The sequence below is a fragment of the Cygnus olor genome, chromosome 15, assembly GCF_009769625.2.
Source record: "Cygnus olor isolate bCygOlo1 chromosome 15, bCygOlo1.pri.v2, whole genome shotgun sequence".
Lineage (NCBI taxonomy): Eukaryota > Metazoa > Chordata > Aves > Anseriformes > Anatidae > Cygnus > Cygnus olor.
The window spans coordinates 4,457,483-4,485,278 of record NC_049183.1 but is presented as its reverse complement, the minus strand read 5'-3'; the positions used below and the strand labels follow the sequence as shown (position 1 = coordinate 4,485,278).

General features: G+C 44.2%; 1 protein-coding gene across 5 annotated transcripts in view; it reads left to right on the top strand.

Moving 5' to 3' along the window:
- TBC1D24 (TBC1 domain family member 24) overlaps positions 1-21,242 on the top strand; it is a 29,847-nt gene extending 8,605 nt beyond the window's left edge. For 3 of the 5 annotated variants that reach the window (XM_040574572.1, XM_040574570.1, XM_040574573.1), the window contains 8 exons: positions 964-1,189; positions 2,928-3,960; positions 5,865-5,882; positions 10,391-10,549; positions 11,514-11,577; positions 14,387-14,482; positions 14,908-15,142; positions 16,498-21,242. In XM_040574572.1, the coding sequence (XP_040430506.1) occupies positions 3,002-3,960; positions 5,865-5,882; positions 10,391-10,549; positions 11,514-11,577; positions 14,387-14,482; positions 14,908-15,142; positions 16,498-16,652 (1,686 nt within the window). In that variant the 5' untranslated portion in view covers positions 964-1,189; positions 2,928-3,001 and the 3' untranslated portion in view covers positions 16,653-21,242. Of the gene's footprint in view, positions 1-17; positions 135-963; positions 1,190-2,927; positions 3,961-5,864; positions 5,883-10,390; positions 10,550-11,513; positions 11,578-14,386; positions 14,483-14,907; positions 15,143-16,497 lie in introns of all 5 variants that reach the window. The other 2 variants (XM_040574571.1, XM_040574574.1) reach the window with 2 other exon arrangements.
- Positions 21,243-27,796: the final 6,554 nt, after the last annotated feature.

The following is a 27,796-nucleotide window of genomic DNA, read 5'->3' as shown; positions in this document are numbered from 1 at the left end:
CTTTATGTGGTTGCCAGAAAAGAAAACTTGTGCAGAGGGACGGATGGAGGAAGATTCAGAAGGAGTGGGAGGAGGAGACGACAAAGGCTGGCTAGAATTTTTCTGAAATTTCTTGGGCTCTTCTCCTTTGGCAAGTAAATACTCCCAGTTTGAGGCCTGCTGGCTTGCAGTAGCTTTTGGCACGGTGTCAGGAGCTATGCACCATTACGCTGAAGCACACTAATTCTGTTGGTTTTGCAAGCAGTTAAGAGCTGGTCATGCTTTAGCGGCCTCAACAATGCCTGTTTGCTTTGCTGTCATTTTTTTTCTTGCAGCTGTCATTTTTTTCTTGCAGCATTTAGAGCTCTGAGAAGCACAAGCAGCCAGACCTACTTGCACAGCCTGCAGATTTCTCCCAGCCAAAGTGTGTTCAAAAGTTCTGTCAGTCTGATTTCCATCCCCTAGCCACTGACTTCAGTGAGCTTGCTGAGGAGCATGCACTCATCAAATTAGTTAGTTTCTGGAGAAACTTCCAGAGGGAAAGATGACGTGCAACCTTTAAATATGCCTGTGACTCTGAATGATAGAAAATAGCTATGAATTCATGTGAATACGTGATATGAAGTACGTAAATGATAGAAAAAAACAAAGAGTAAGGAGAGAGAAGAAAGTTTATAGGAAAAAGGACAGAGAAGTTGTAACTCTGAGTATCTTGTAAGTTCTCTCGTAAGATAGACGTTTTAATTAACCCTCCCTAATATAAACCTAAGTGGTTCCCAAAAAGTGATGGCAGGAAGGGGAAGCTGTTTCATAGTGGAGACTCCAGCAAGTACAGGATTGTAATGGTTTCTGGACTGAAGTGACCATGAATTGTATGGTTCAACTTTCTGTACTTTGTTCCCTCCTAAATAGAAATATAATTTTTCTCCACTAGGGTATTACTGTAGAATTTCAATTAAAGATAAATTTCCCTGTGTTTCTCAGGTGGAGAATGACAGAAAAATGTTAACAGAGCTACGTTGACTCTGCAATGGACTGGTATCCCACCGTTACTCTGTTGCAGATCCCGAAGACGTGCTCTCAAGGAAGCGTTGCTTCTAAACATCATAAGATAGCCTGCTTTCAGGTCTGAGGTGGGGACAACATGTTGCCTCCTTTAATTACAGTCTGAGAATTAACTTCATGTGGAAGAACACAACAAAAAGAAATGGTGAGCATTTCTGTATTGTTTTTACGTTCTACAGTGTAACAGATGACTCCCCAAAAAATCTGTTTTTATAAAATCTGAAAAAATATTTGGAAGGAAGGAGCCATCCAAAGGGCTTCTGTGTGTTGCTGACAACCTTATTAAAGAGAAATTAAATTTTGGAGTTTCAGCACATGGTTCCAAAAAGAAAAAAAGGTTAATTCATTTTTAGCCACAATCTAAAACTATCTGGATTAAATGTATAGCTTTCCAAGCTAATGTTCATTGTATGTTTATGAACTTCTCTGAACTTGAACCAAAATGTTTATTTCACTGTAGTAAAGTAGGAAGGATGAGTCATCTGTCTTGATGGTGTGTCTGCCTTGAGTTTCAAATCCTTTTAATGCACCTGTTATAAAAGAGACCATGGTCTGTGCTAGTAAATGTCAAGTTCTATGCATCGTCCAGCCTGTTGATACAGGAATGACTAAAGGTTTTCTGGAAGCATTTCAATAGCTGTTTTTGTTGCTTTGACCTTTGCACATCATGTCATAATTGTACAAATCAGTTTTATAGGCCTGTTGCATTTTATAGGGCTTATCTGCCTTTGCAGAGCCTGCAGCGTCAGTGGGGGTGTGCTCCCTAGCTTTAACCCGGCACTGAGGACGCATCGATAGGGGTGTTCCTGCAGTGCACTAACTTGTTGCCTGCTGTCACTGGTGTGTTTTAGTGGAAAACCAGAAGGGGAGATGCAGTAAATTAAAGCTAATTCACGTACGGGCATTAGTGGTTGCAGTCATGCTGTCTGCTGGGACACAGGTGTGCTTTGAAGCTGGAGTCAGCTGGTAGATCATGTTAACGTGTGGCTTGAGGAACTAGAGGCTAGAACCTGATCTTATAGCTCTCGCTGCTCTTAGAGCCTAGCGTGTTTTTAAAATGGTCTAATGTTGGTGATAGCAGGCCCTCTAGAGGGTGATTTGATCATAGAAATGCATACAAAATCAGAACCAGAAGTCCAGTGCAGTGCTCGAGAGGATTAAGACTCAGTTTCATGAAGCTGTTTTAAGCTGCTGTGAGCCCGTATGGCCATCAGAAAGGGTGGTTCTGCCTTGTCATCTTCGCACTGGCACTAACCTTGACCTAGTTGACCCTACAGCTGCACATCTTGCTTACCAAGTGGAAAGGAAGAACTGTACATCAACAAACTAGTCTCTGTGACTGTGTGACCACGTGAGAGCCAGTACCAGCATAAAGGAGCAAGTAGGAGCACAAGGTTGTGTCTAGCAGGAGGTCAGCATCTCTTTTTACTGGCTGCACAGTCCTGGAACAGTTTACGCTGCTCACGAAACTGCGTAATTTTAGGATAAATAAGATTTACTTCCCCAGAGAGTTAGGAATAGAGACTGCAAACTGGACAAGCTGGATATTTCTGAGTGGGATGTTTCTCTTCTGTAAGTGAGAAGTTAATTTTAAGGTCTTTGCCTCTGCTTGGTCCTTCAGTTAGGAAGTTCACTTCATGGGCAGATGTGCTCAGAATCAGTCTGTGGGCTGGCCATTGATAAATAACTTTGATATGAGTTACTGACAAGTATGTAATGAGAATGGAAGTGAAGTTTGACTTAAAAATAAAAAGTGCTTATATGCTTCTTGCTTTAGAGAACAGTTTTGGCAGTGCAGGAACAAGTTGAATGTAGGTATGTGTGTTCCTAAGGAAAATGGGAGATCGTCTGTTACTCAAACTTTTTTTTTTTACTTCTTTCAGGAAAATCTGCAAGACATTTAATGATGAAATAGGCTCAGTTCTCATGATTTTTCTCATATGCTTCTCCTCAAGCCATGGATGAATACAGCTGCTTTGTGGATTGGGACAAAATGGATGTTACTGTCCAGAGCCAGGATGCAAAGGACCTAACCTGCACGGAGTTCCAGGAACTCAAGCAGCTGGCCCGACAAGGCTACTGGGCCAAGAACCATTCTCTGAGAGCCAAAGTGTACCACAAGCTAATTAGCAATATCCCATGCCGCACAGTGACCCCGGACGCAAATGTTTACCGTGACATTGTTGTGAAGATTGTTGGAAAGCGTAACAGTAACTCCCTGCCACTACCAGAGTTTGTTGACGACAGCCTCGTCCCTACGTACTGCTTGAATGCTGAAGGCATTGGGGCAGTCAGGAAGATTATTTTGTGCATTGCAAATCAGTTCCCAGACATATCGTTTTGCCCAGCACTGCCTTCTGTGATAGCTTTGCTCCTTCACTACAGCAAGGATGAGGCAGAGTGTTTTGAACAGGTTTGCCGCATCCTTGCTTGCAATGACCCTTCTAAGCGGCTCATTGATCAGACATTCCTAGCCTTTGAGTCCTCGTGCATGACTTTCGGGGACCTGGTTAACAAGTACTGTCAGGCAGCACACAAGCTGATGGTGGCAGTGTCTGAGGACGTGTTAGAGGTATACTCGGACTGGCAGCGGTGGCTCTTCGGAGAGCTGCCCATGGCATACATTGCTCGGGTCTTTGACGTGTTTCTGGTGGAGGGCTACAAAGTTCTCTATCGTGTTGCACTGGCTATTCTGAAATTTTTTCACAAAGTCAGAGCTGGGCAGCCCATGGAGTCTGACAGCATACAGCAGGATATTCGAGCTTTTGTGAGAGACATTGCGAAGTCAGTGTCTCCAGAGAGGCTTCTGGAAAAAGCCTTTGCTATCCGCCTTTTCTCACGGAAGGAGATCCAGCTGCTGCAGATGGCCAACGAGAAGGCTTTACAGCAGAAGGGCATCACAGTCAAACAGAAAAGGTAGGGGTCTCCCCACAGGTAGTCCGAGTGGTCTCCACAAACCTGAGATCCTGAGCTTTTCTAAGTAATGAACGGTCCGCTAGTCTTGCGTGCCTGGCGGAGGAGAAGAAGAGCTCTGCTGGTGCATGCTGATACCTCTGCTGACTTTTTCTGTGTGGACTTGGTTAGAAAAAGTCAGCAGCCCAAAAATTAAGCGTTGCTGGGACTGAACTGAGAAGTGTGATGAATTCATAATTACTTTTTACGGGTAAATGTTGATTGCAAATATTGCATCTCAAAAGTGTCTATCACTGGCTGACTTTAAACCAAAAGACATTGTATTAAAGCTGGAAAAACACCGGTAATTTATTGGGAAGAAAAGTGCCCAAACAAATACGAAGATTCTTAAGATGAGATTATTAGTATAAAACACGAATTTCCTGCCGTCCAGTACTGTGAGCTCAGGTGCTTCTTTACTGCAAGTAGGCAAACGCTGTCTGAGGTGGGAATGTTTTCCTCACCTAGGGAGTTTATTTTATAAGAGGGAAGAAATAAGTAAGTCTTATTTACAGGTTACTTTTATAAGTAGTTTGACTGCAAACCTCCTGAAAATCAAGGGCATAGTAACCATAGGTAGGAGCTGACCAGGTTTGTGACAGGTACAGGTGCTATTTGAAATAATGATTTTGAAAGAACAATGAGAAAGGAAAGTGAGGATACCAATCCAGAAGAGGATTGCATTATCTCTTTTTCAGAAACAAGAGGAGGAAAAGCCCGCAGGGAGCAATGGGCCAATGAAATCTTGGTCCGTTATAATAGGTAGCCTTAATAAAAGCTTAGCGAAGAGACCTCTGCATGTATATATCTTACAGCCAGTTATGTTGCTGAGTAAGTCACAGTAGTTGCAAACGGGTATGTTCCGTGGTATTGAAATAGCCTTACCCAATTCTAGCCTACAAAATAACTTATGTGTTAGCTGGACTTCTTACATGTACGGTGTATGCAGAAGGTTATCTCCATGAACTTTGCAGTCTTTTCCAAGGGTTTATTTTTAGATTTACAATTTGGTTTACAACTGGCTTGTGCCTTCCCTTGCTTTTCTCTTGGAAGAGACTGTTCTGCCAGTCTCAAATGTGCCAAGGCGCTCAGCCGCTGGAAGGTCACGTTGGGTAGAATTCTGATCACTGCATTCAGGACTTGCAACAAGCAGTGTTAACTCTTGCAGTTTGTGTATATTACCTTTCGTTCATGTACTGAAGTTCAGAAGAGTTGTAATATCCTTTCTGAATATATTAGTATATTCTTCAGCAGCAGAGTGAGAGTTAAACAGAAGGTCCAGCTGCACTGAATGTTGTAGTGGCATTCTCACTCGGAACAGTGGTGCCTTCAGAGCAAAACGTAGTAAATTTATACCCAAATAACTCCAGTAGTAATTACCTCACCAGACAGAGCTGCGAATGAAAAACTTTTATCATCTTTACTTTTGCAAACATACTTCTCATTATCCATTATCTGGGTACTGCTGTGAACTAGGCTCAATTTGGATCCTGGTGTACACCGATGTGGTTGCTGGAGAAGTGAGCTTTTCTCCACTGCTCAATAAGATGAAAGTTTTCTTGTCCAGATAGATGTGTTTGGCCTGTGCAAGTAGTTAATGAATTATTTTACAATCAAATAACTGTGAGCAGGCAGCAAAAAGGGAAAAAATAAAAGGTGGAAGATAGAAAATATTTTAACCTAACCTGTCATTTTTTTTCCTTTTGCTTGGTGATTCAAATCAAACTGTACTTTGTTTCTTTCCAGGCTCCTTACGTTCACTTTGTCATGGATGTAGAAAATCACTGATCTTTTCTATCTTTTTTTGTCTTTCCTTTTACGTTCTTCTTCTGTCAATTGCATACCCACTGCACCCCTCCTGTTTGCAGTGTGGCATCTCCAAAAAGGTAGGCTCAAACACTCGGATCTTTGCGCTTTGCTCGCTTCTTCTGTCTTTGAATGGCTGGTAATTTTTTTCTAATCCTGTCATTATTGCTAATGCTGGGGCAAGAGAAGCAAGGCAGCAATTACAGCATCAGATTGCTGCATAACATCTACTGAATATACTCTTGCAAAGTTAGTTCAAAGCACCTGCAGAGTCCTAAGATCAGAGTGTGGGGGGGAATGCACACAGCTGGTCTGTACAGCAATACAAGTCTGTATTTTTCAGGACAGAAAAGCTTGATGTTAATGATGGGATTTAAGTTATCTCTACACTGGAAGAAAAATCGTGTGGGTGTTTTGTGTTGTTTAAAAAAAAAGAAAAAAGGCAACATCCTCAGAGTTACAAGGTACTGTTCCATGTCCAAGCCTGGTATGAGCTGTTGCAGTTTACGTAAGACATGCTCAATTATTTCCTACTTTGCAAGCTTTCCGCAACTAATTGGAAAGATGTTGGACTGAACTCAATTTGGCACACTCCTACAAGTGACTTATCTCAATTCATACTACGTTGTATTTATTTTTATGTGGGTAGCTTTTTGAAAGAGGCAAGATGACTTTTTGCTTGTGTGTCAAGAAGGTCAGAGTTACTCAGCCATATAGCATTAGTGGTTAATTCAGTCATTCATCAAGTCTTGGCCTGAAAAGCATTTCTTAAAGAACAAAACTAGTGGATTGTAAACACCTGATAAGCAGAGAAAAAATAGAGACTGCCCTGTGATTAGTACCACAGATGTATGGGTCTAAATTAATGCTTTTGAGACAATTTTTTTTGGCCTTGTTGCAGGTGCCATGGGTTAACTTTAGTGAGAGATGCACACTAACATTTGTACTAATTTATAAAAGCCAATTGGAATTAATTTCCTCGTGTTTTCATGTCTGAAAGAACACCGTAAGAGGAAACTTGTCGAAGTGTGTTTCATATCATATACAGTGGGTTGAGGATTTTGTCTCCAAAAAATCATCTGTTTTTGAATTCCAGCCAAGCAAATCTTCAAAGTTCATATATTATTTTACCTTAGTTACAGGATTCTGGAAACAGCAGAAAGCCTTGATTTCTGCCAGGATCTGAGGGGACCGATGGAGGTGCAGGGTGTCTGTTAACGCCGGTCTCAACACAGGATTATGTTTCAGTCTTACAAACCTGCAGCAGCCATTTTTGACTGAGAAGAAACATATCACTTACACCACACGTTCATGTCCTAACCGAAATTATGATGGCTTTTAAAGGTTATGCAGACCCAGTAAGATTTGACCCAAAACAAAGTAGAGCGGGGACAAGTAATTTGGTGACTCACACTTTGGCATGTGATATTTATAAGTTATCTTGGAAAACACATAAGACATGGCTGCTGTGACAGCTGCTACCATACACTGTCAACACTGGCTTTATCTTCAGGAACTCTGAAGTCTCAGAGGCGCTTTGTGTTAATGATATAGCTGCAAAAATAACGTTCCTTCTAAAGCTGCAAATAAGCTGGTTTATTAAACACTTAAACTTTGTTAATTTCTAATCCTTTACTTTCCTTCATGATAATAAAAATTGAACGTGTCTTTCTGATGTCAGCAATCAATAGGAAGTTGCCATGCAGATCCCAATAAGCTGACGTGAAGGATTGAGGAAAATACTAATGAAGGGTAAAACCCCAATGGGTTTGTTCAGTTCTGGTGATGCACATCTCAGTGCAGTGCCAGGCCAAATTCTGTGTTCTGTCAGGCAGTGGGGTTTTTGTTTGTTTGGGGGGGGTTATTTTTTTGTTTTGTTTTGTTTTTGCTGGATGATCCTGAAAGGCCTGTGGTGGTGGTGAAGGCTAAACCTGATTTTCAGCAGCTGGTATAGACCGGAACCCTCATTTTACTTAGCCAACTTGAAAATCAGCTACCCACTGAGGTGATGGTTTTCAGCGTTGTTAACAAATATTTTAAAGTTAACGGAAATACTGCCAAAAATGAGAGAACAAACGCAGGCTAGTTACTTGTATCTCTAGGTGCAATTTTCTGAAAAGCATCAAAAAATGAAGCAGCACAGGATTTGGTTTTGGGGAGACCGATGGAGCTGTGGGCTGTGTAACGGCACTGCTGTCAACACGGGACAGGGTGTCCGGTCTAGGCACCTACAACTGTGATTTGACTGGGAAATAAGTCATTTTATTTCAAATACTTAAGTAAAGCAATAATCTAGGTTCCACTAATAGAAGGTTCCACTACCAGAATGCTGACACGAAATATAAAACGATTCGCAGTGATAGTCAGGAGCCAGCCTGGAGTAGTTTTAAATGGCCAGTTGACTGTTCAGTGCTTTTTAGCAAACCAGAAGGATCTGCTTATAACGGTGATATTCCACCTACATGGAAAAGCTGTAGGAAGACAGACGGTACTGAAAGTGATGTGCTGTTATGCATACTGCTGATACACAGGGCTGGAGGGGGGCTTGGGCAGGAAAGTCCTCACCTCAGCAGCTCATAGCAGCCAGGAGAAGGAGCAGAGGTGAAAGGCAGGCACACTGCAGTTGAGAGCCTTTTAGGAACGAGCACTTAGGTTTGTTGCCCAAATAGATCTATGTAAGTGTGAAAAATATACTGGCTAAGCACAGGAATAATTACAAGGGTTGTTTATTTGATGTTTAGTAAGTTTTAAACAAACTTTGTGTATTTGCTACTAAGTCTTAGCCTATTTATCATCGTTATTTTTTCCTCCAGAAATGCACTGCAATAAACTAGTTAACAGCCCTGCATGTTTTTTAATTCCTTGAATATGGGAAAAATCTTAATTTCTGATGAATTAAAACCACGGCTTTGTTTCTCAGATCTGTTCATAGTGCCACCAGTCTTTAGCTGCAGACCAGACAGGACCAGGAGGGCTGAGACCAAAAGTAAGATTCTGAAGATGCGGGTTCAAGTCTTGAGCTGAGACCTCAAGTATGATTCTGAAGGTGTGGGTTCAGGTCTCGGCTCAGACTCTGTGTCAGACCAGTTGACCTCTCCTGTGCCTCAGTTTGCTTGTTTAAAAGCATAAATAATGTCCTAGTCACAGTGATATGCTGTAAGTTTTAAAACCCACTGAAGGGTAGGCTGTTTAAGTAGGCATCCATATAAGTTTCTTGTTAACTAAACAACGCAGGGCAAGTATGCAAGTAGTGACTTAGTTCATGTTGCTAAAGGACGCACTATTTTTTTGAATGACCTAAGACGTCACCTCATGAGAAATGTTGGCACTAAGGCAACTACGCTAAATTTCCGTAAGCATTTCCCAATTTCTCCTGGCAAGCACTGCTTTAAAGTATGGTGCAAATGCTGATTTCTTGGTACTACAGGGAAGAAAAATAATTAATATATATATGTGTGTGTGGTTTTGGGAGCAGCTAAGATATCCAGATATGTGCAGATATGCAATATTGAGGTCCTCTTTATGTTCCAGAAAGAGAGGAAAGAAGTGTAGAACTGTCCAAAAAAAAAAAAGGGAAAATACTTGCAACTCTTCCACAAAGTGAACCCTTGCAAACTACCTAAAACTTAGTTCAGTTGCTCTTCAGTAACTTAATATCTTGTGTGAGTTTATATGTCACTTCTACCATGTACTTGACCATCACACTTGCGTTTTAAGAGACTTTAACATCAGTCATGGATGCGGTAACACTTGTTTAATCCCCAGGCTCTGAGTTTGTGTGCTTATTTAATCTGAGAAATGAAGGCTGGTTAAGATGTTACTATTTTTATTACCTTAAAGTGTTTAAAGGCTAAGAATCGGTTCTCATAATTGTATCAGGCCTCTTGGAGGGGGAGTGGGGAGATTGATTTCTGGTGTGAGCTGCTGGCATTCCCTTACTTCGTGTGGTCAGATTCCATCTGCAACCATGAGGCTAGGAGCTTCTTCACTTCTTAACACAGTGGAAGTCATTCGTAATGAAGTGTTTCCAATTGGTGGAACTTTAATCCAAGCCAAATATTTGAAGCTTTTGCAAAGCTGTTTACCATGGTAATAGTGATTTCTGTAAGATTTCTGAGGGTCTTAGGAATTCCCTGATTACACAATACAGGCAGCACCTTAGAGGGAAAAAAAGCACTACCTGTTTATTTCAGATCCTGGTTATAGGTATTTTGGTGCTAGTATTTAAGTGTAGAGATTAGTTAAATAGCAAAAGTAATTTGTTCTATTTAAGGTCATGGTCAAGCTAGCTGGCTCACCGTCATATCCTTTATATATACAGATGCAGGCAACAACAGCCCCGCGGAAGTATTGCTCAAAGTATTCCAGTAAAACCAGATCACTAGTTCTCAAGGAGTACGTTAAGCTGCTGTAGTTTATATTCTTCACTATGTCATGGCCTTCTGGTCCCATGGGCTGGAGCTTTGGACAGTGGCATGCCTACTAGGGTCTTTAGGTGTTCAGCTCTTTGCTTGTTGCCATCCAGTAATCAGAAACTGTTGGTTTTATTAAAGTATTGTTTCTCAATGTTTTATATTGTATTTCTCAGACAGAACGTGCACTTGGCAGTCCATGCTGAGAACTTCAAGTCTGAAATCGTCAGTGTGAAAGAGATGCGAGATATCTGGTCATGGATCCCAGAGCGCTTTGCACTTTGCCAGCCCCTCTTGCTCTTCACCACCTTGGAACATGGCTGTAGTCTGAGCAGGTAATTTTAACTTTGCCCGCACCTCTCTACCGTAGAGCAAAAAAGGGCAACCAATGAACTGTTCACTGGATTGACGTACGAGCCATGTCTCGACAGAACTTGATCTAAAAAATAGTATGTGATGGAATGTAAATGTAACAAATTCCTGTCGGCTTCAGCATTTGACCAGGATATTTCATTTGCCAGAATGTGGAGAGCCATTTAAAACTGTCCTCAACCAACTGGGAAAGTCAAACATACATCAGTTGAGAATATACTGCGCTGAGACTGGTTCATTCCCTACTGGTTATGAATTGTTTAACTCGGTGGCTGCTCTGTAGACGTTTTTGATGGATCTGTTTGAATATGCTTGTCCAGAGGGAAATAAAGGAGTTGGAAACTGGAGGTTCCTCTACAGTTTCTGTTTGATCTGTTTGTTATTATTAAAGTGAGGTGAAATAGACATGAGTTTTGCTCGCATTTGACACACGAGACTATGATCATAGAGCTCCTAATCATGACAATATCTCAAACTGAGATACCAAGGTGGGGTGCTGACCTAGCCCTATGTGTCCATGAGGAAAAGTAAAAGCAAGCAAAGAGAATGCATCATAATTATTTGCTGTGAAAACAGAAGGCTCTTGTATTACAGCCATCAGTACTCAGAACACAACTTACTTTCTGTTGCCCAATGTAAAATAGTATAAAATGCTGCTGTTGTGATAGGTAGCCAGATAGTTATTCTGCAGAGGCATGAACAGCTGTACAGAGAGCTAGGTAGAGAAGAACTGCTTGATGTTTGCATTCAACTGTTATTTGCAATGGACTGTGGAAAGCATTTGAAGGAATATGCATAGGCTTCAGATATCTCTTTTTGCCAGGCCATCAATTGGAGGAGGAGGTGGTATGTATTGTTAAAGTGGAAATGAACTGCAGCTGATAATGGTAGTTGAGCGCTTATTTTTTTTTGTGCTCTGCACTTCAGGTTCTATTCTCATAGTGAGGGACATGAACCAACTCTTCTTCTCATCAAGACCACAGCAAAGGAGGTGAGTGAGGTAAAAGACAACTGATGAAATTAGGTTTTAGTCAATTGTGCAAGGTTATTGCAACACAGAACAGTCCATAATGAAATGGAGAGGCAAGGGACATGGAATTCCTTTTTGTTTGTTTTTAAACAGTGCATGCTTTAATTTTTTTTCCCCTTGTTGATTATGGGACTATAAATTCTTGGTTAAGTCTTGTACCCTAGGTCTCGGTCAGTTACTCTAAGTAATGTGGGATGATGTACTATAGTAACTCACTGAGATCTCGAACAGACTCAGTTACAGAATCTGAAGGAGAGGCTGCGGAGGTGTGTTAAACTCATGGTTCATAGAGGATATATTCATTTTCTTCAGGTTATGAGGAGAGAAGGTAGCAGAATTTAAATGCTATGAATAATACCAGACTAAGATGATCAGAGGGCTGGAGCACCTCTCCTATGGAGAAAGGCTGAGAGAGCTGGGCATGTTCAGCCTGGAGAAGAGAAGGCTCTGGGTAGACCTCACTGCGGCCTTTCAATACTTAAAGGGCTCTTATAAAAAGGATGGAGAAGGATTCTTTAACTGGGTAGGTGATGATAGGACAAGGGGGAATGCTCTTAAACTAACAGAGGACAGATTTAGACTAAACTTTAGGAGGAAGTTCTCCGCTGTAAGGGTAGTGAGGCACTGGCACAGGTTGCCAAGAGAAGCTGTGGATGCTCCATCCCTGGAGGTGTTTGAGGCCAGGCTGGACGGGGCCTTGGCCAACCTGATCTAGTGGGTGGCATCCCTGCATGTGGCAGGGGGTTGGATTTAGGTGATCTTTAAGGTCCCTTCCAACCCCAGCCATTTGATGGTTCTATTCTGGGGGTTCTATTCTGGATTCTACATAGTCACAGAATGGCCAAGGTGGGAAGGGACCTCTGAAGGGACCTCCAGTCCATCCCCAATGCCGAGCAGGATCACCCTAGAGCACATTGCGCAGGATGGCATCCAGGCGGGTTTTGAATAACTCCAGAGAAGTAGACTGCACAACCTCTCTGGGCAACCTGTCCCAGTGCTCTGTCACCCTCCCAGTAAAGAAGTGCCCTCCATATTCAGCTGGAATTTCTTGTGCTTCAGTTTGTGTCCATTGCCTCTCGTCCTCTTGCTGGGCACAACTGAAAAGAGACCGGCTCCATCCTCTTGACACCCTCCCCTCAGATATTAATATATATTAATGAGGTCTCCCCTCAGTCTTCTCTTTTCTGGGCTAAACAGGCCCAGTTCTCTCAGCCACTCCTCCAAGCTTTGTGTTCTCACCAAACTTCCTGAAAACATAATGTGAAAACAAAAGCATTAGCTTTATCTCATGCTTTAAAAAATAAAAAAGTAAAAAAAAAATGCATAAAACAAGCTTCACAGAACCTCAGTGACCACACACAAGTACCTTGTGTAATGAATGTCTGTTCTCTCATCTACTGTGCTAGGCTTCTAAATGTTCTGTGTATAATGTCAAGCTATTAATATAGTATGGAGGCTTATATTTCTGCTTATGTTCCTGCAGGATGACTGCCCATTAAAAATCTCCCATTCTACTCTTTTTCACATCTACCTAATGCTACAGGTTATTTTGTAGTTCTGTATACTGTTTCTGGCAGTCCCAGACTTAATGACATGCCAATGGCTTATATGATGCCCATTATATCTAAAGGGAAGAAGGAAAGTACATAAGGCGTTATTTTGCTTCTTGTCTTGGAGTACGTTACAAAGTCTAGCTTTAAGTGATGCTGTTCTCATAGTACAGTTAGTTTCTTACGCCTAAAAAAAAAAGCACACAGTCCAAACAAAAAAAGGAGAAAAGTGGTGAGTCTTTTTGTTGGTGGGGATTTTTTTTTTTTTGCATGTTTGCTTTTGCCAAGGTACACATTCTTTTTATTCCAATGTTTCTTTGCATTTTGGAAAGAGGAAAACTAGTCTTCTGTTTTTGCTGGCTCTCGTGCATTCCATCATAGCAGATCAAACAGCATTCTAGGCTTTTTGTTTACTTCGTGCACGTGCTTTTGTCTATATAACAGAATTACTCTTCAATACTTCCGTCGTAGGAGTTCTGTTTGTAATGCTGATGGAAGCTAAACAGCAAGTGTACCTTGAAATGATTCTGTTTAACCGTAGTTCTGAAAATATGAAGTATTGCTTTCTTCTCATTCTTAGAGATTCATTGTTTGGTCTGCCTGCACTTGGCAGTGATGCTTGTTTCTGGTAGTGAGAAATTCTTCCAGTGTGAACAAGGGAGTCCGCAGAAGAACTCAGCCACGTAGGGCTGTTTTTCTTAATCAGAAGCTAGCAAGCCCCATGCTGTTCGAATAGGCTGCTTTAAATATCTGAGCTAGTTTAGAATTAACCTAACTAGACTGATTTTAACCTGCAGTTTGAAATGGGGAGAGAGAGCTCAAGACTACTATTTGCCAGCAAAAAAAATTCCAGCCAGAATTACTCATACTGTAACTTGTGGTGATACTGTTGCTTTGGGTGCCAAAATGAAGCAGAAATCAGGATTTACAAGTCTGGAGTGATTTGTGTTTTGGTAGCTGGTATTGTGTTAGAACACTTTTCCTTTAAGGCCTATGAGATGTAAAATAATTCATGAAACACTTGGTATTTGAAGGGTACTCAGTAGATTAACGCATTTGAAATCTATATATAAGTACTTGTGCTGTCTTAATCCACTGTTCCAGAAAGTTTGAAAATTCAACTAAATAGAACCTTCGGTTCTGGACTCTGAAATGTTGGTGTCAATTGGTTTAACACGCTTCTTCAATGGAAAACCTCCTGCCCTTGCTGTTTGTGCTAGGTCTGCGGTGCTTATCTGTCAACTGACTGGAGCGAGCGGAGACGAGGCGGGAACAAGCTGAGTTTCTTTGGAACTGGGGAGTGCTTTGTATTTAGGGTGAGTAAAATGTTGTTGCTACACAGCAGTATGGCAAAACACTGTACTGGTATAAGTAACTCATGCTTTCCTTCCAACTGAAGAGGCTGGATTTTATGCCCTGCTAGTTTCTAAGTCGACTGAGCTCTTAATGTTGAATGGAGAAAGTTTTACTTCTTGATTTTGTGGTAAGACTTTTATTTCCCCATGCACAGAGTATTTTCTAACAAGATATATTAAGGTAACATGGGAACCACTGCATCATTTCTTCAATCACCGAAAAAGCAAAGGTATAAAGAAAAATAACATCTGACCTAACACACCGTTTGGTCCAATCCTTGGTGCAGGTAGACTCTAAGGGGCTTGAACGTTGTTTTCTCTGCAGAACTTTCAGCATTGTGAATGTTCACTAATTTAAAGTTTTGCTTTTCTCCTCACCTAAACAGCTGCAACCAGAAGTAGAACGCTATGAGTGGGTAATCATAAAACATCCAGAACTGGCCACAAGTGGTTCTGAACCAGGAAATCATGTCTCACCAGCTTCCAGCACCCTTTCGTCCCGTAGCCTTCCATCAGACCCATCAGATCGCCTTTCTCCTTTCTTATCAGCTCGGCACTTCAACTTGCCTTCTAAAACAGCCTCCATGTTCATGGCTGGCAGCAGTGAATGCATCATTATAGGTAAGTCAGTATGAAAACTCGAGCATATATCCGACCAGTTCTTCCTATCAGCTTTAGGTGAGAGGGTCACCTGTGTTTACCATATATGCATTTCAGTATTGCTACAGTTAGAGAGAAAAGTGGCCAAAACCTGATGTCATTACCCAACCAAACTTTCCATGGGAAAACGCTGTGCATTTTAGAATAAGATCTTCGATAGTAAGTCATAGGTTTAAGCATAGCCATACCTTCATCCTGCCTAGTGATGAGAAATAGTTCTTGAAGAGGATCTTAGTTTATACTGAGGCTTTTGAATCACAAGGTAAAGTATAAAACATGTTCATTCTTCTGGAACTTTATTGTATCTGTGATGCTGCTGACTTTGGCAAAAGCCTGCTTAGTAAGGTTGTCACCTAAGGGAGTTCACAAGCAACAGGTACAGCTGTAGTTTTTCTTTTCCCAAAAAGCTTCACTTGACGCTTGTTGAGAGAGGAACTAGTCCAGTGATTTCATCTGTACCATAAAATGTCTGCCAATTTGCCACTTAGCAACATGTGCTCAAATCAACCGTAAGTTGGACTGCTTAAGTATCAGCTAGGCTAGTGAAAACTTGAGTGCATTTGTAACTGAATTGGAAATCACTTATATTGATGTATCACAGATAATTGAGAGATCTTTACTGTTCACTATAGGTAGTAATAAGAGAAACGCAACCTTGGGCAGTAGATATATAAAAATGAAAGTTGTACACAATTCCAGGTGTAGACAAGGCTTTCTACCCTTTTGATTCTTCAGATGGCTTCTGTAACTATTCTTACACAGTTGCCCTATAAGCAGTAGGGAAATCCTTCTTTTTGTTTTCCTAACACATTTCTGTTTAAATCTGTTTCACTTTACTGCATCTCTTGACTATAAGCTCTGTGAATATTGACATAGATCCACGGATAGTCAAAATCCTGTTCACTTTGATGTGTTTTCTAATGATTAAGAATACCAAGCCAATGCTGTTGCTTATGGATCTTGTTCTCCTCCCAGCTTTGTTTTTGATTGCTAAGTTTCTGCAGTTTTTCTTCACTGAGAGAAAATATGCAGTTGATAGCTTTCACGATTCTCCAGCAATGAAAAACAAGTTGTAAAGGCAGGCAGTTGAATCAGTATTCTTGTTCTTACTGAATTGCATGAACTTAAAAAAAAAAAAAAAACACTATTCTGATATTGTCATTTAAAAGCTATGCATTTGATCATAGCTGTTGTATCTGAAAATAGCAAGTAAATACCATTTAAAGCTTCCAATACTTAAGTTGTTTGCATGTATAGCAGTTTCGCATCCTAAGAAATGCAAAGACAGCTTTAAATTCATCCTTGTCTCTTCACAGGAGGTGGTGATGGCCAGGCTCTTTATCTCGATGCAGACCTGAACCATGGAAGAACCAGCCACTGCAATACTTTCAATAATCAACCATTGTGTTCTGAAAGCTTCCAGATCTCTGTCTTGGAGGTGTGGGGCTTCAGGGACACCATGAATGGCTGACATGACTATCATTATTCAGGCAGTTTTTCAGTTGTCTTAGGATTTCCAGGGAAAATTCTAATGCAGGAGCCTAGTTAGAACATAATTACCTGTGGGCACAGTGTTCCTTAATAATTACTAAGCAGTGCACTTGAATGCAGGGCTTAGTTGTTTACTTTTATTTAAGGCAAGTTAAAGTGAAGTGATGTACCTGATTAACTCCTTAGCTCATTACCTCTAGATACCAGATCTGGCTGGATTCAGGTGTTGATATTAGGTAAAAGTGAAAATGGAATGATTTCAAACCATCTTAAATGTATACAAGTCAATATCGCAGGACAATTTTGCTGTTCAATGCAATTCCTCGGAGACACTGAGCTGCCTGAGGTGTACTGTAGAGCTGTGTGCCACTGGAAAAAGTATCTTGCTTGAGCCAGTAACCTGAAACGTCCTTTCACAGGAATATTGGAGACCTCAGATTTGACAAAAGGCATAAAAAAGTTCATAAAGGCATGACAAAAGTTCATAAAATCATTGCCCTGCTGTCAACAGACATTGTGCAGACAAATCAGGAGCTATTATCAGTACCATTTCATGAGAAAGTGATGAAAGTCCTTAATTCTCAAAGGAACTGTGATTGCTAGTTACCTTCCTCCTTGTACCTGAGCCCTTGATACATTCCAGTTGCATCTGTTTGAGGAGGCTGCCTCTGAAGAAGGCGTCCAGACAGGACAATCATATCTCAGAGACTTGATTCTTGTTTACATTTGTATTCCATATCAGTATAATAATTTCAGTCTGACTTGTGTTTCAGGCAGCTGAAAGCCTAAGATTATGTGCAGTGCTTAGACACTTCCATTTCTTTGTCTTTTGTGGAAGCTGAAATGAAGCTTTAAATCTGAGAATAATTGTGCTGATATCACTAAACATTTGGGGAATTAAACATCGGTGTACAGAAGGTTAATGTACTCTCCTGAAGTTAAATGGAGGAATGTGGGAGGGGAATCTTCTATGTAACGTTGTTCTGGAAGTAAACGAGTTTCCCAGGAGAACTCTAGGTGACGCTGTCTTTCCATATCATGAGTCTTCCCTGCGATGAGATTCTGAACAAGGTATTGTTCTTTTGCCATCTGTGGTTGGGTCAGGTGTGGTTGATGCAAAGAAGTTTTTGCTTATTCCTGAGAATTCAAGCGTGCAGTTCTGTTCTGCAAGCACACCTCATGCTCTGTGATCTCTGGAGGCAACTGCTGTCTGTCTTTATCTAAAACTGCCTGTAAGTACTTCAGAGCCTCTCCCACATGAAGCACAAGTACATAAATATCAGTGGGTAGTCCAGAGCATGCCACAGGGTGTTCTCAAAACTTCAGTGAGAGATTCACTAGTAAGGTGATTTACTACTATGGGTGAAATGAAGGGAAAAGAGGAAGTGAGGTGTTTTTTTTTCAGCTGTTCAATCTAAAAAACTCTATTGGAGTGGGGAAAATGTTGTTACTACTTAATCTTGAAGTTCATAAAGGGAAAAACTTAAAATTTTTAGTGGTAAAATCTCAGCTGGGCTGATCAGAATCATGTTAATATTCAGAGGTCACAGGTCAGTCAGGTTGATGATGTTGGCTTGTTTATCATGTCAGCAGTGAGGTATGTGTCTTGGTAGATTGTTGCCACTTGCAAAGTCAATGAATGAACTTGGCAAAAATGTGAGTTTCTTCTTATGGTGCCATTTCGAATTTTTTCAAAATAACCCCTTGAAATACTAGATTGCATATACAAATTTACGGCATCTTTTGCACTGAGTATATCTGCTAGTAGATTATTTCTTACTGTTTGAGAGTAAGCATGGGTCCTCTTTCCCACTTAGCACTCAGTGAGTTCTGCCCGGCTGTTGATTCACGTACTGCTTGCTCTTTTCATGGGTTTACTGTAAGCTTGGTTGAACTGGAAGGGTTGATGTAATCAGTATTATAATAATTATACAGTGTAATCAGTATAGATATTGATGGGAAGGGGCTTGAACTTCTGGCTTTTTACAAACATTGGCTGATGCTGCCTTACTACTTTTTTTCAAAGCTGGCAGTATCATGTTGCACTCAATAATATCCCACAAAGTTCCTCTGACAAAATAAAACACTTGGAAAATGTACCGTGTTTAGTAGGATTTCTTGAGTGTAGGTGGGATTTGTTAGCTTTGTCCGTATCAACTCTTTTTTCAGCTTGCCTGTGAAGTGCCCTTGCAAGAAAATAATAGCATTAATTTTCAACTTGTCAAGTTTTTGGAAATTCCCTAGAGCTGCATTTTGGCAGGATTTGTGTGACTTCGGTATTACACTCCAAATGAATAGCTTTTATGTGCAAAATCTCTCCTGCAGCTGGTGGTGGTGATGTGACTTTTCTCTCTCCGTTCTTGCTGGATGCAACTGTATCAGTAAAACCGGAGTGCGGTACCATGTCTTAAGTGAAACACTGTTCCTTTCCCTGGTCTGTTCTTAGTGCACTGATATTTGGGTGTTTGAAATCAGAAATTACTCGTAGTGGGTCAGAAATTTGTAATAGCGTATTAGTGTGAGAATTCAGGGACTGATGCTAAAAATCAGTGAGATTCAGACATCTGAGTCTCGAGTCCTTTTCAAAAGTCAGTTCTAGGACTCAGCCCAGATTTCCTTATATCAAGTGAGAACAGCTTCTGGTCCCTCTGGTGAAGGATCACAAAAGCCCCCTGTTAGGTAGCTTATCTGGATGACCAACCAATCTTTCGCATGGGACTAAAGGTAGATCTTATCTTCATTCTTAAAGCAACACATTGCATTGGGTGGCACGACTCAGTGGTTGGCAGTGTCTTAACAGCTGCTCTGTCCATGCATCAGCAGTTAGGGGAGGGGTCCTTGGAGCACACACTGCCCACAGAACAATTTGAACTGTGACTTGTACGAGTTTGCAAACCACATCAGAGTGTAGATGCCGTTTCAGACAGGTAGATGGGGTGCCAGGTGATCCTCCTTCTGCTGCCTAGTGATATTCTTATCAATCTTAAACCATTGCTGCAATGTGTGCTTCTTTAGTCCTTGTAGCCACCTCCTCTTGCAGACATCCCGGAACACTACTGTATTGTTCTGAATTTGAATAACCTAAATAAACAAGAGGCTGCAATAATCTAGCAAGAGGAATTATACAAAGCTGTGTCATCTTCACACATTCCTTTGGTCCAGTAAAAATGAATGTTTCTTTTCAAGTGCAAGTCCTCGTGTGTGGTTTTCACTGTTTGTGAGACATCTTAGAGGAATAGCAGTGGGACTTGACTCACCAGTAGTGAAGAGGCTTTTTTCTTTCCGTGTAGTTAATGGTTGTTGCTAACCAAGTGTATATCAAAGTCAGGTAATTAAGCCAACAGTTTGTACGTTCCATGCAAGACGCGAGAGGTGGACTGCAAACAAACTGCTCTTGAAGAAAATGGGAACAGTGGGCACCTTATCACAAGGTTAAAACTGTCCGAAGGTCCCCCAGCTGCAGAGTGTTTTGATCGCGTTACAACTGACTGTTGGAGTGCCCTCCCTCGTGTTTGTAGTCCTGTTGGCAGCCAAGCACTAGTGTCACTTGATAAACTGTTCAGCGTGAAGCTGGAGAGCCGAAGGCTGTGCGTCAGCTACCACAGTCCTGCAAGAGCAGTTTGCTTTCCTGAGAAGCTGTTTTTGCTTTGTAGTATTCTCTTGAAGGCAGAAAAGACTAGAAACTCCTGACATTAGAAACTTGCATTTATTTCTAAGTGGCATTTAAGCTGTTGCCAGGCCACAGGAACTGTTTCCAGGTGCTAGACAGAGGGGACAGCCTTCCTCTTGAGACCTTGAAGCTGTCGTTCCTACACTTTGATACACTAACTTTTCTGATGAAGTATGTTAAGGGGAGAGGGAAGGGGGAAAAAAACTCGGATTTCCTCTGGGTTGAGATAACTGAAAACAATAATAGTTGGAGGGGCAAGCAGTACTGATCTTTGAGGAGCTGAACCTTAATGCCCACAGAGATCTGCGTTTAGTCATGGAGGGCGGGCACATATCAATCAGCTCCTGTTGGTGTGCTTTGAAGTTCTGCACCTTCTCCTTTGAAATGTGGCCTCATTTCTGCGGGGGAGGGAGCTTCCTCTGCTGACGGCGCAGTCACCGTCGTGATGCCGATGCCATGGCGAGTGGGGACCAAGAGCTCACCTGCAGCTGTGGCACCGGAGGAGCTGAGCTGCTGCTGCTGACCCCCGGAGTGTGACCGTTAGATCCGAGTCTCAGGCACCCCACTCTTCACCTGGGATGCCTTTCTGCCAGCCCTGTCATTGTCCTGAGTGTTGTGCGGAACTCCTCATAGCTGAGATGAATGTGTGTGTTGTTTGGTGTGACCTTTTTGCTTCGGATGAGTGGGTGTGCTGCTGAACTGCTTTCCGACCCGATTGTTGGAATTGCTGCCCTGCATTGATGCTGGTTTTGTTACTGTGAAGAATCTTGCATTGTATTGAAAGGTATTTGACTGTGGAAGCTACTGACTTTGTTCTTCAGCAAAGCTGTCTGTGGATTTTTCCTTGTTGTAGACCTCAGAGCAAGCAATATGGTAAAACTGAGAAATAAACCTTTGAGCGTGTATTCTCTCGTGTGAACTCTTCACAACGATGAAGCCTGGCGCAGTGAGCATGCGCTTTCTGACTGGCTTTGGAGCTTTCACAATGCTTGCAGCAAGATCAGGTGCCCGACTGACTGCGGAAAAACTTAGGTTGGCAAATTCTGAAATGAGCAGCCTTCCCTTGGCTGAGGCTGCAGTGTGTGGTGTGTCCCAGCCCAGCTTGTGTAAAAATGAAGTTTAGAGGTGTCTTCTGCTCACCAGCAGTTGACTCAGGCCAACCAATAACGCACAGAAACCAACTTTGCAACTCGAGGAGAGTTATAACGCAGGTATGTTTATTGCAGCGCAGGGTGCAAGGGGGATCACTCCTCCTAGCTTGCGCACCAAGGGTTACTACCAGGGTGCTTATATTGATGGGATACATACATATTCATTTCACTTCCACTTGAGTCTCTTGCATATTCATTAGGTATCAGAAGAATCATTAACGTAGGTAGAGTCCTCGGGTTGTCATCAAGTGTACTCTGGTGGTCTTTTGATGAAGGCCAGAAGTCTTCCTCACTGCTAAACTTCTGACCTTTCCTCTCATTTACAGACTTCAGCAGTCCAAGCCAGTTTCTGTTGGTTCTATCATCTGTGTGCAGGAAGTCTTCCCTTATCTTTTAGCGTCGTCCCGTTGATATTCCCTACCTCAGTCCTGTCCGTGGGGTTGATTTACGATATACATCTGTGTTGGCTAAAACTTGCAAAATCAGCATTGGGTGACTTCTCGAGATCTGCTGTAGTTCTACGGTTAACCCTTTAGCATCTATTTCTTATTTCACCACCTGCACTGCTCCATCCTTGCATGTGAACAGTGTCATTGACTTAACTACAGTCCCGCAGCATCTAGGTCTGCCGTGCTCTCTCTAGAGGCTGCACCTTCCTGGTGACAGAATAGAGGTGACTTAGCAGCAGGCAGGCAGCTTGATCAGGGAATTGCTTGTTTAAAACCAGTATTTTTCTCTTGATGGCTTGGTTTTAACCTGGATCTCTTCCCTCCTGGTGTCCCTGATAACAGAACAGTTGCTTTTTGACATGGTTGAAAGAAGTGCTTCTAGTTAGGAGTGCTGGTTTAAACAAATTTTCCTGTTGCTCTAAGCCAGGTCTTCAGCAGTGCCTTAATCGTTAAGACTTGTGGGAACTCCAGCAACTTATTGGTAGAGTTGGAGGATGTCAAGGTATTTTATGAGCAAAGTGTCTTTGCAAACTCCCTGCAGGGGAAAAAGCTGTTTGAACTTCAAGTGAAATTCCCCTAAAAGGCTGGGGTTTTAAGTGAAATCACTTGTCAGGTAGGAGTTAAAAAAAAAGAACATGGAAACACCCACATACAGTAGCAGAGGAGGTCCCCAAGAGCAAAGCTGTGCTCTGAGGTGATGCAATGTGGAAAGGAGGGCTTGCTGAGCTTGCAGAAACAATTTGGGTTGTTCACGCCAGCTCTCTGCGCTGCAGTGTCGGTGCTTTGTTGCAAAGAAAGCCTGTGGCCACTAGAGGTTCCCCTTCGACTCATCATGTAGGAAAAACTGGTTCCTTCTCCCTGTGTTACACACAACTAATTTTACATGCCAGAAGTCCCAGAATTTAGTAAATGGAGATTACTGGACTCTTTTTTTTTTTTTTTTTCAAAAAAGATGCAGGAGCAGGGCAAATGGGTGTGAGGCAGGCTTTCTCCAGATAAACGTGATTTCCAAAAGTGAGCTTAGCATTAAATACCGTAAATCAGAATTTTTACAACTCCATTATAGACCTTAGGCTTCATACCAAAAGTGCTCAGTAGAAGGAAAGTGTAACTGAGGGAACTTAGAGCTGAGCGATGTGGGTTTGTGGTTTAAACTTCGTAGCTACTTTAACCTATGCAGCCTTGCACCTGAAAGGGGAATTAAATGCTTGATGCATCAGATGGTGGGAGCTCTTTATCATACCTGGAGGGCTCGATGGCGTGGAAGTTGTGGGTGGTATCTCACGGGAATGGTAGTTTGCATCCTGAAGTTGGAGGAGCCTTTCCTCCTGGAAAACGAAGGCTGTCGTCCTCTGTCTTGCAGTGGTGCTGCCTTGTGAGAAGAGCGCGATGCCTGCTAGCTCTGCCTTTCTTCTGGATTTTGTACACACTACGTGTGCTGTAATCATGACACAGGTATCTGCTTCCTTGGCAGATATTTTGCAGCCAGCTGATGGCACAAGCGCACTTCTGGCAAAGAGTGAACGTGAAAGCTTTCATACTTTTTAAAGCACCCTGCTGGGTATTTCCATCCCTGCCTTGCTGCCGCCCTCTCCAAGCGCTGCTTTTGGTTGCACTTCCTCTGCGTGAGTAGCTGGGAGGGTTGTGATCTGGCCGCTTGGCCATGGTCTGCTGTCTTAGGCTGCTTCTGACTCTGTTTTCAGACCGTGCAATGGGCTGATCAGTGAAACTGAACGTGGACTTCAGCTGGGCGATGTTGGAGAGAATTCGGCCTCTGTTTTGTTTCTCTTGTGCAAATGTAGATAAGGCTTCAGGACTGTCCACGCTGTCACAACCTGGGTGCATGCCTCCCTATTGCTGACTCAGCTCCAGTTCTCTGTTTGCTTGGTGATTCACCTTTTTATGGTTGAGTTTTCATCCCAAAGTCAGTGGCTGTGCCCTCCATCTGCCATTGACTGATTTTTCTGCCTGGTCTTGCAGCCCTTCCGATCTCTCACGGCTGCAAGGTGTAAGGAGCCAGCTTGGAAAAACTCTGTGGCAGAGTGCAAATCCAGTGTGCCAACAACCATGCCTCATCCTCCCCGCCTGCAGGAGTCCTTCTGTGTGCCATAAACAGAAGTCTAAATTTTTGACCTATGCTTGTCCCAGACCAAGTAGCACCAGCGTGGGCTCCACCGCTCGGCAGAGCAAGCTGGCCACGACTGGTGCTGTCTTGCTGGTGGTGGCTGGGGCGCAGAGTGTTTCTCTTCATGCTGTGAAATCCTGCTTCCTTAAAGGCCCCTGGGTTAATGTGAAGACCCACTTCTGCCCCCTCACATTGGGAAGCTCTTTGCTGTGCTGTAAGGACTGCCCTAGGCGGTCAGTTCCTTTAAAGAGCTGGTGTGTGTGGGCTGCTGTACCAAGCTTGTCTTCCGCGGGGGGCTGAGCGTACTGTGTTTTAGTGGACTTCTCTTGCTGGGGCTCTGATTCAAGCCCAACAAGGACCACCAACTGAGTTTGGTTGCTCACTATGAATCTTGCAGAGCAACAGCTAGTCCAGCCTTCTTGAAGGGAGATTTAGGGCTAAAACTTCCAGTGTTTGTCGTTTGGCAGCTGTTTGCTGGGCTGTGTAGGAGCATACGGCCAGCCCAGTGTTTTGTCCCTCGAGCTCCTGCGTGCTGAACTTTGTGCGCTTCGTGGGGACGGGCCTTGGCAGCACGGGGGCAGTTCCTGCCTGCCCAGGCAGCACAAGGTTGGGAGCTGGGGGGGTCTCACAGAGACACGATGTCCCAGCGCCCGGAGCTGTGGCAGCCAGCTGATGGCCACGGAGGCAGGGTTGGGGGTGTCTGCACAGCCCCTGCTCTCCCCCCAGCACCCAGAGGAGCTCTTCCACGTGCTCCGCGCAAGTGGTGCGGCACCAGCAGCTGCTGCCTGCCCTCACTGGGGGTATGCGGAGACAATCCTTGGGGGACGCTGGAGCAGGGCAGTCCGGGCTTCCCTGCTGTCCCCGCAGCCAGAGCGCCGCTGAACTTTTCCCATGGCCCAGGCAAACGGCCACAGCATGGTGCAGCCCTGGCTGGGCAGCACAGAGCTCGCCAGTTAGCTGCCTTCAGGCAAAACCAGAGGAAAACTGACTTAGCCATTCCAGGGTGACAGAAATACTCGTTGACTTACACTGTGCTTTGAAGGATCTGCCTTTTTTTTTTTTTCTACCAGCTGCCATAGCCAATCTGCTATGTTTTGCTTTCTCTTAAGTTGCTGGGTAATCAGTCACGGCTCCTAAGTTGCACTGTGATGTTCTACTCCTCTGGGGTACATAAAGGAAAAGCGTTCTTCAAGGAGCTTCGCTTGCACCATGGGGTCAGGGGTGTGCACCTGGGTTAGTTCCCCATTCAGGAATTGTTGACTCCAGAAGCAGCAGTTTACCTTCAAGCACTGTAGGACTCTGCTAGGTTATAATTCTCAGTGTTTTTGAGCATGTGAGTCTTCTTGGGACAGCCTCCTTTGCTAATGAGCAATGTGATTGTGTACAGAAATTGCAGAAGTAGAAACCACAGGGGGAATAACTGGCTAGCAGAGGAAATTTGATGAACACGAGTTCAACACAGCCTGGGGGGGGGGGGTATGGGCAAGTATGGGAGGTTTCCAAAGAAGAGGCAAAGCCCCTCTCCTCCCATGATGGTTGCCATGTTCACATTTAGTACTCCAACAGTTTTGGAGCTGCTCAAACTAGACATTTTCTCCAAGTTGCCAGCCTGTGTTTGGGAAGGGGGCTGTTCCTCTCCTTTGGCTGGTGGCAGTAGGCAGTAACCCAAGCCTACGTCCTGTCCGTGGGGGCCTCCAGCCAGTGCCTGCTCCCACTCCTGGGCTGCCCTAAGGGGCTGTATGTGAAGAAAGAAGAACATCTGGGACAACCCGAAGGAAAAAGGAAGGGCAGGGGCTCGGCATGTAAGTCAATGTAAACAAGTTCCTTTGGCCTGAATTGTGTCTCATGACTTCTGCTGCCATTCCTCTCTGGTGCAGCCAGAACCTGCTTGCAGGGGCTGGATCTGTGTTTCCTAGTACACAAGACATGGGTATGTTCTCAGCAGCATCGGCACCAGCCAGTTCTTGTTCCTGCCCTTACACTGTTTTGGTTTTTTTTTTTCAGGCAAAGGATGCGTTTAAGGGCTTAATGTTTAATCTGCATCCTGCTAGCCAAAAGGACTTGCAAAGGTTAAAGGAACCCGGGAGCTTGCTGCACAAGGCCCTTGTCCTTCCCGGCATCCAGGCGCCTCCAGGCCGGCCGTGCAGAGCTGGCCAGGCCTGAGATCTTCAGGAGCGCAGGGATGTGAAATCTTGGCACTCGCCGGGGCTGCTGAAAGGCATGTGATGAGCGATCACCGCCTGGGAGAAACAGGAAATTCTGAGGGTCTGGGCACCGCTGCTGCAGACATGGCCCAGGTAGAGCGGGCGCTGCCGCAGCACTGCCTGTCCCCCTGCAGTCGCGCTGAGGCCAGCCCGCAGCAGCGCCTCTGTGCCCGCCGTGTCTGGGCAGGGGCTCCCCGGGCTTCGTCCCAGCCCGAGGTGGGGCCACAGCCTCGTCCCTCCCCGGGGCTGCGGGACCCTGCCTGGTCTGCGTGGGCTCTGCTGGGGCCGGGGCCTCTCCAGGTTCTCTCTCTGCGTGGCAGCTCTCCTGCGGACGTGGGGAGGGGAGGGCTGCTCGCCAGGAGGACAGGCGCATCCCCGGGACTGAGAAATCGTGTGCGCGCCTGGGGTCTGCATCAGTGAGTGTGACTGATTCACACGGAGGCATTCTGAGCTGGGGAGCTATTCCTGACCTGCCCATGTGAGCCTGGCTGTGTCAGCTGAGGGGAAAAAAGCTCGCTGTGGAAGAAACGGAAAACCTCTCTGTGGAAGAAACCTCCCCTTACCTCTGTGCCCCTTCCCCTGCTCCGATCCAGCTGTGTGCGAGGGGCGCAGCGGGAGGGCCGAGTCCCACGGGAAGGCTGGAGGAGGAACCAAACTCAGCTTTGCCTCCGAGCAGTCGAAGTGTGACTGCAGCCTTCCAGGGCTGACCTTAGCGAAGGGGCTCGGACCGAAGGGCAGCCCCTCGTGTTGCTGGGCGGTGCCGGCAGGGACCACCGGGCCCCTCTCCCGCCCGGGGCTGAGAGGATGAGCCCAGTGCGGCGCCAGGCTCCTGGCGAAGCCCTTGCAGGCCGATACCAGCACCCTCGCCCACGGTGCTGAGCTGCTCGCCTGGCGGGTGTTTGAGGGGCTTCAGCCTGCCCCATGGCACCGCAGGCGCTGCTCCCTGGCTGCCTCCCGTCGGGGGCGTTTCCCTCCCTCTCCCAGAAGAGACAAAGGAGTCACAAAGCTGGGTTTGTTCCCATTTCATAAACCCCAATGCACCTGAAGCCCTGCGCATCTATTTCAAACGTTAACAATATTGCTGCACAAAATCAGCTGCTTTTAATGCTACACATATGCTGCCCTTTAATTTCTGCACTGCACTTAGGGGACAAAAAGGGGAGTACGAGGAGGAAGTGAGGGTTTCCATGCACGTCCCATATTTCCACTGAGTCTCCTCTAACTCTTCCCCTTTTCTGGACAGATATCCCCGTGTGATCTTTTGTCATCCACAAGTGGCTTTGCCCTTTTCATCCACGTTTCCTGAACTTTGCTATCAGCTGTGTCTTCTTGAAATCGCAGTGGTGAATGCAGCGATGCTTTTCCTCCCTGAGCAAAGAGCCCAAATTTGATAACTCCCTACAGCTCTAAGGCAAGCTGTGCCTGCTGGACCCACGCTGAAACATCCTGGGCTGCAGCAGAGGGCTGGGTTTTGGAAACCCTGGCGTCAGCCGGAGCCAGAGCTGTTGCTTTGGTGGCGTTAGCA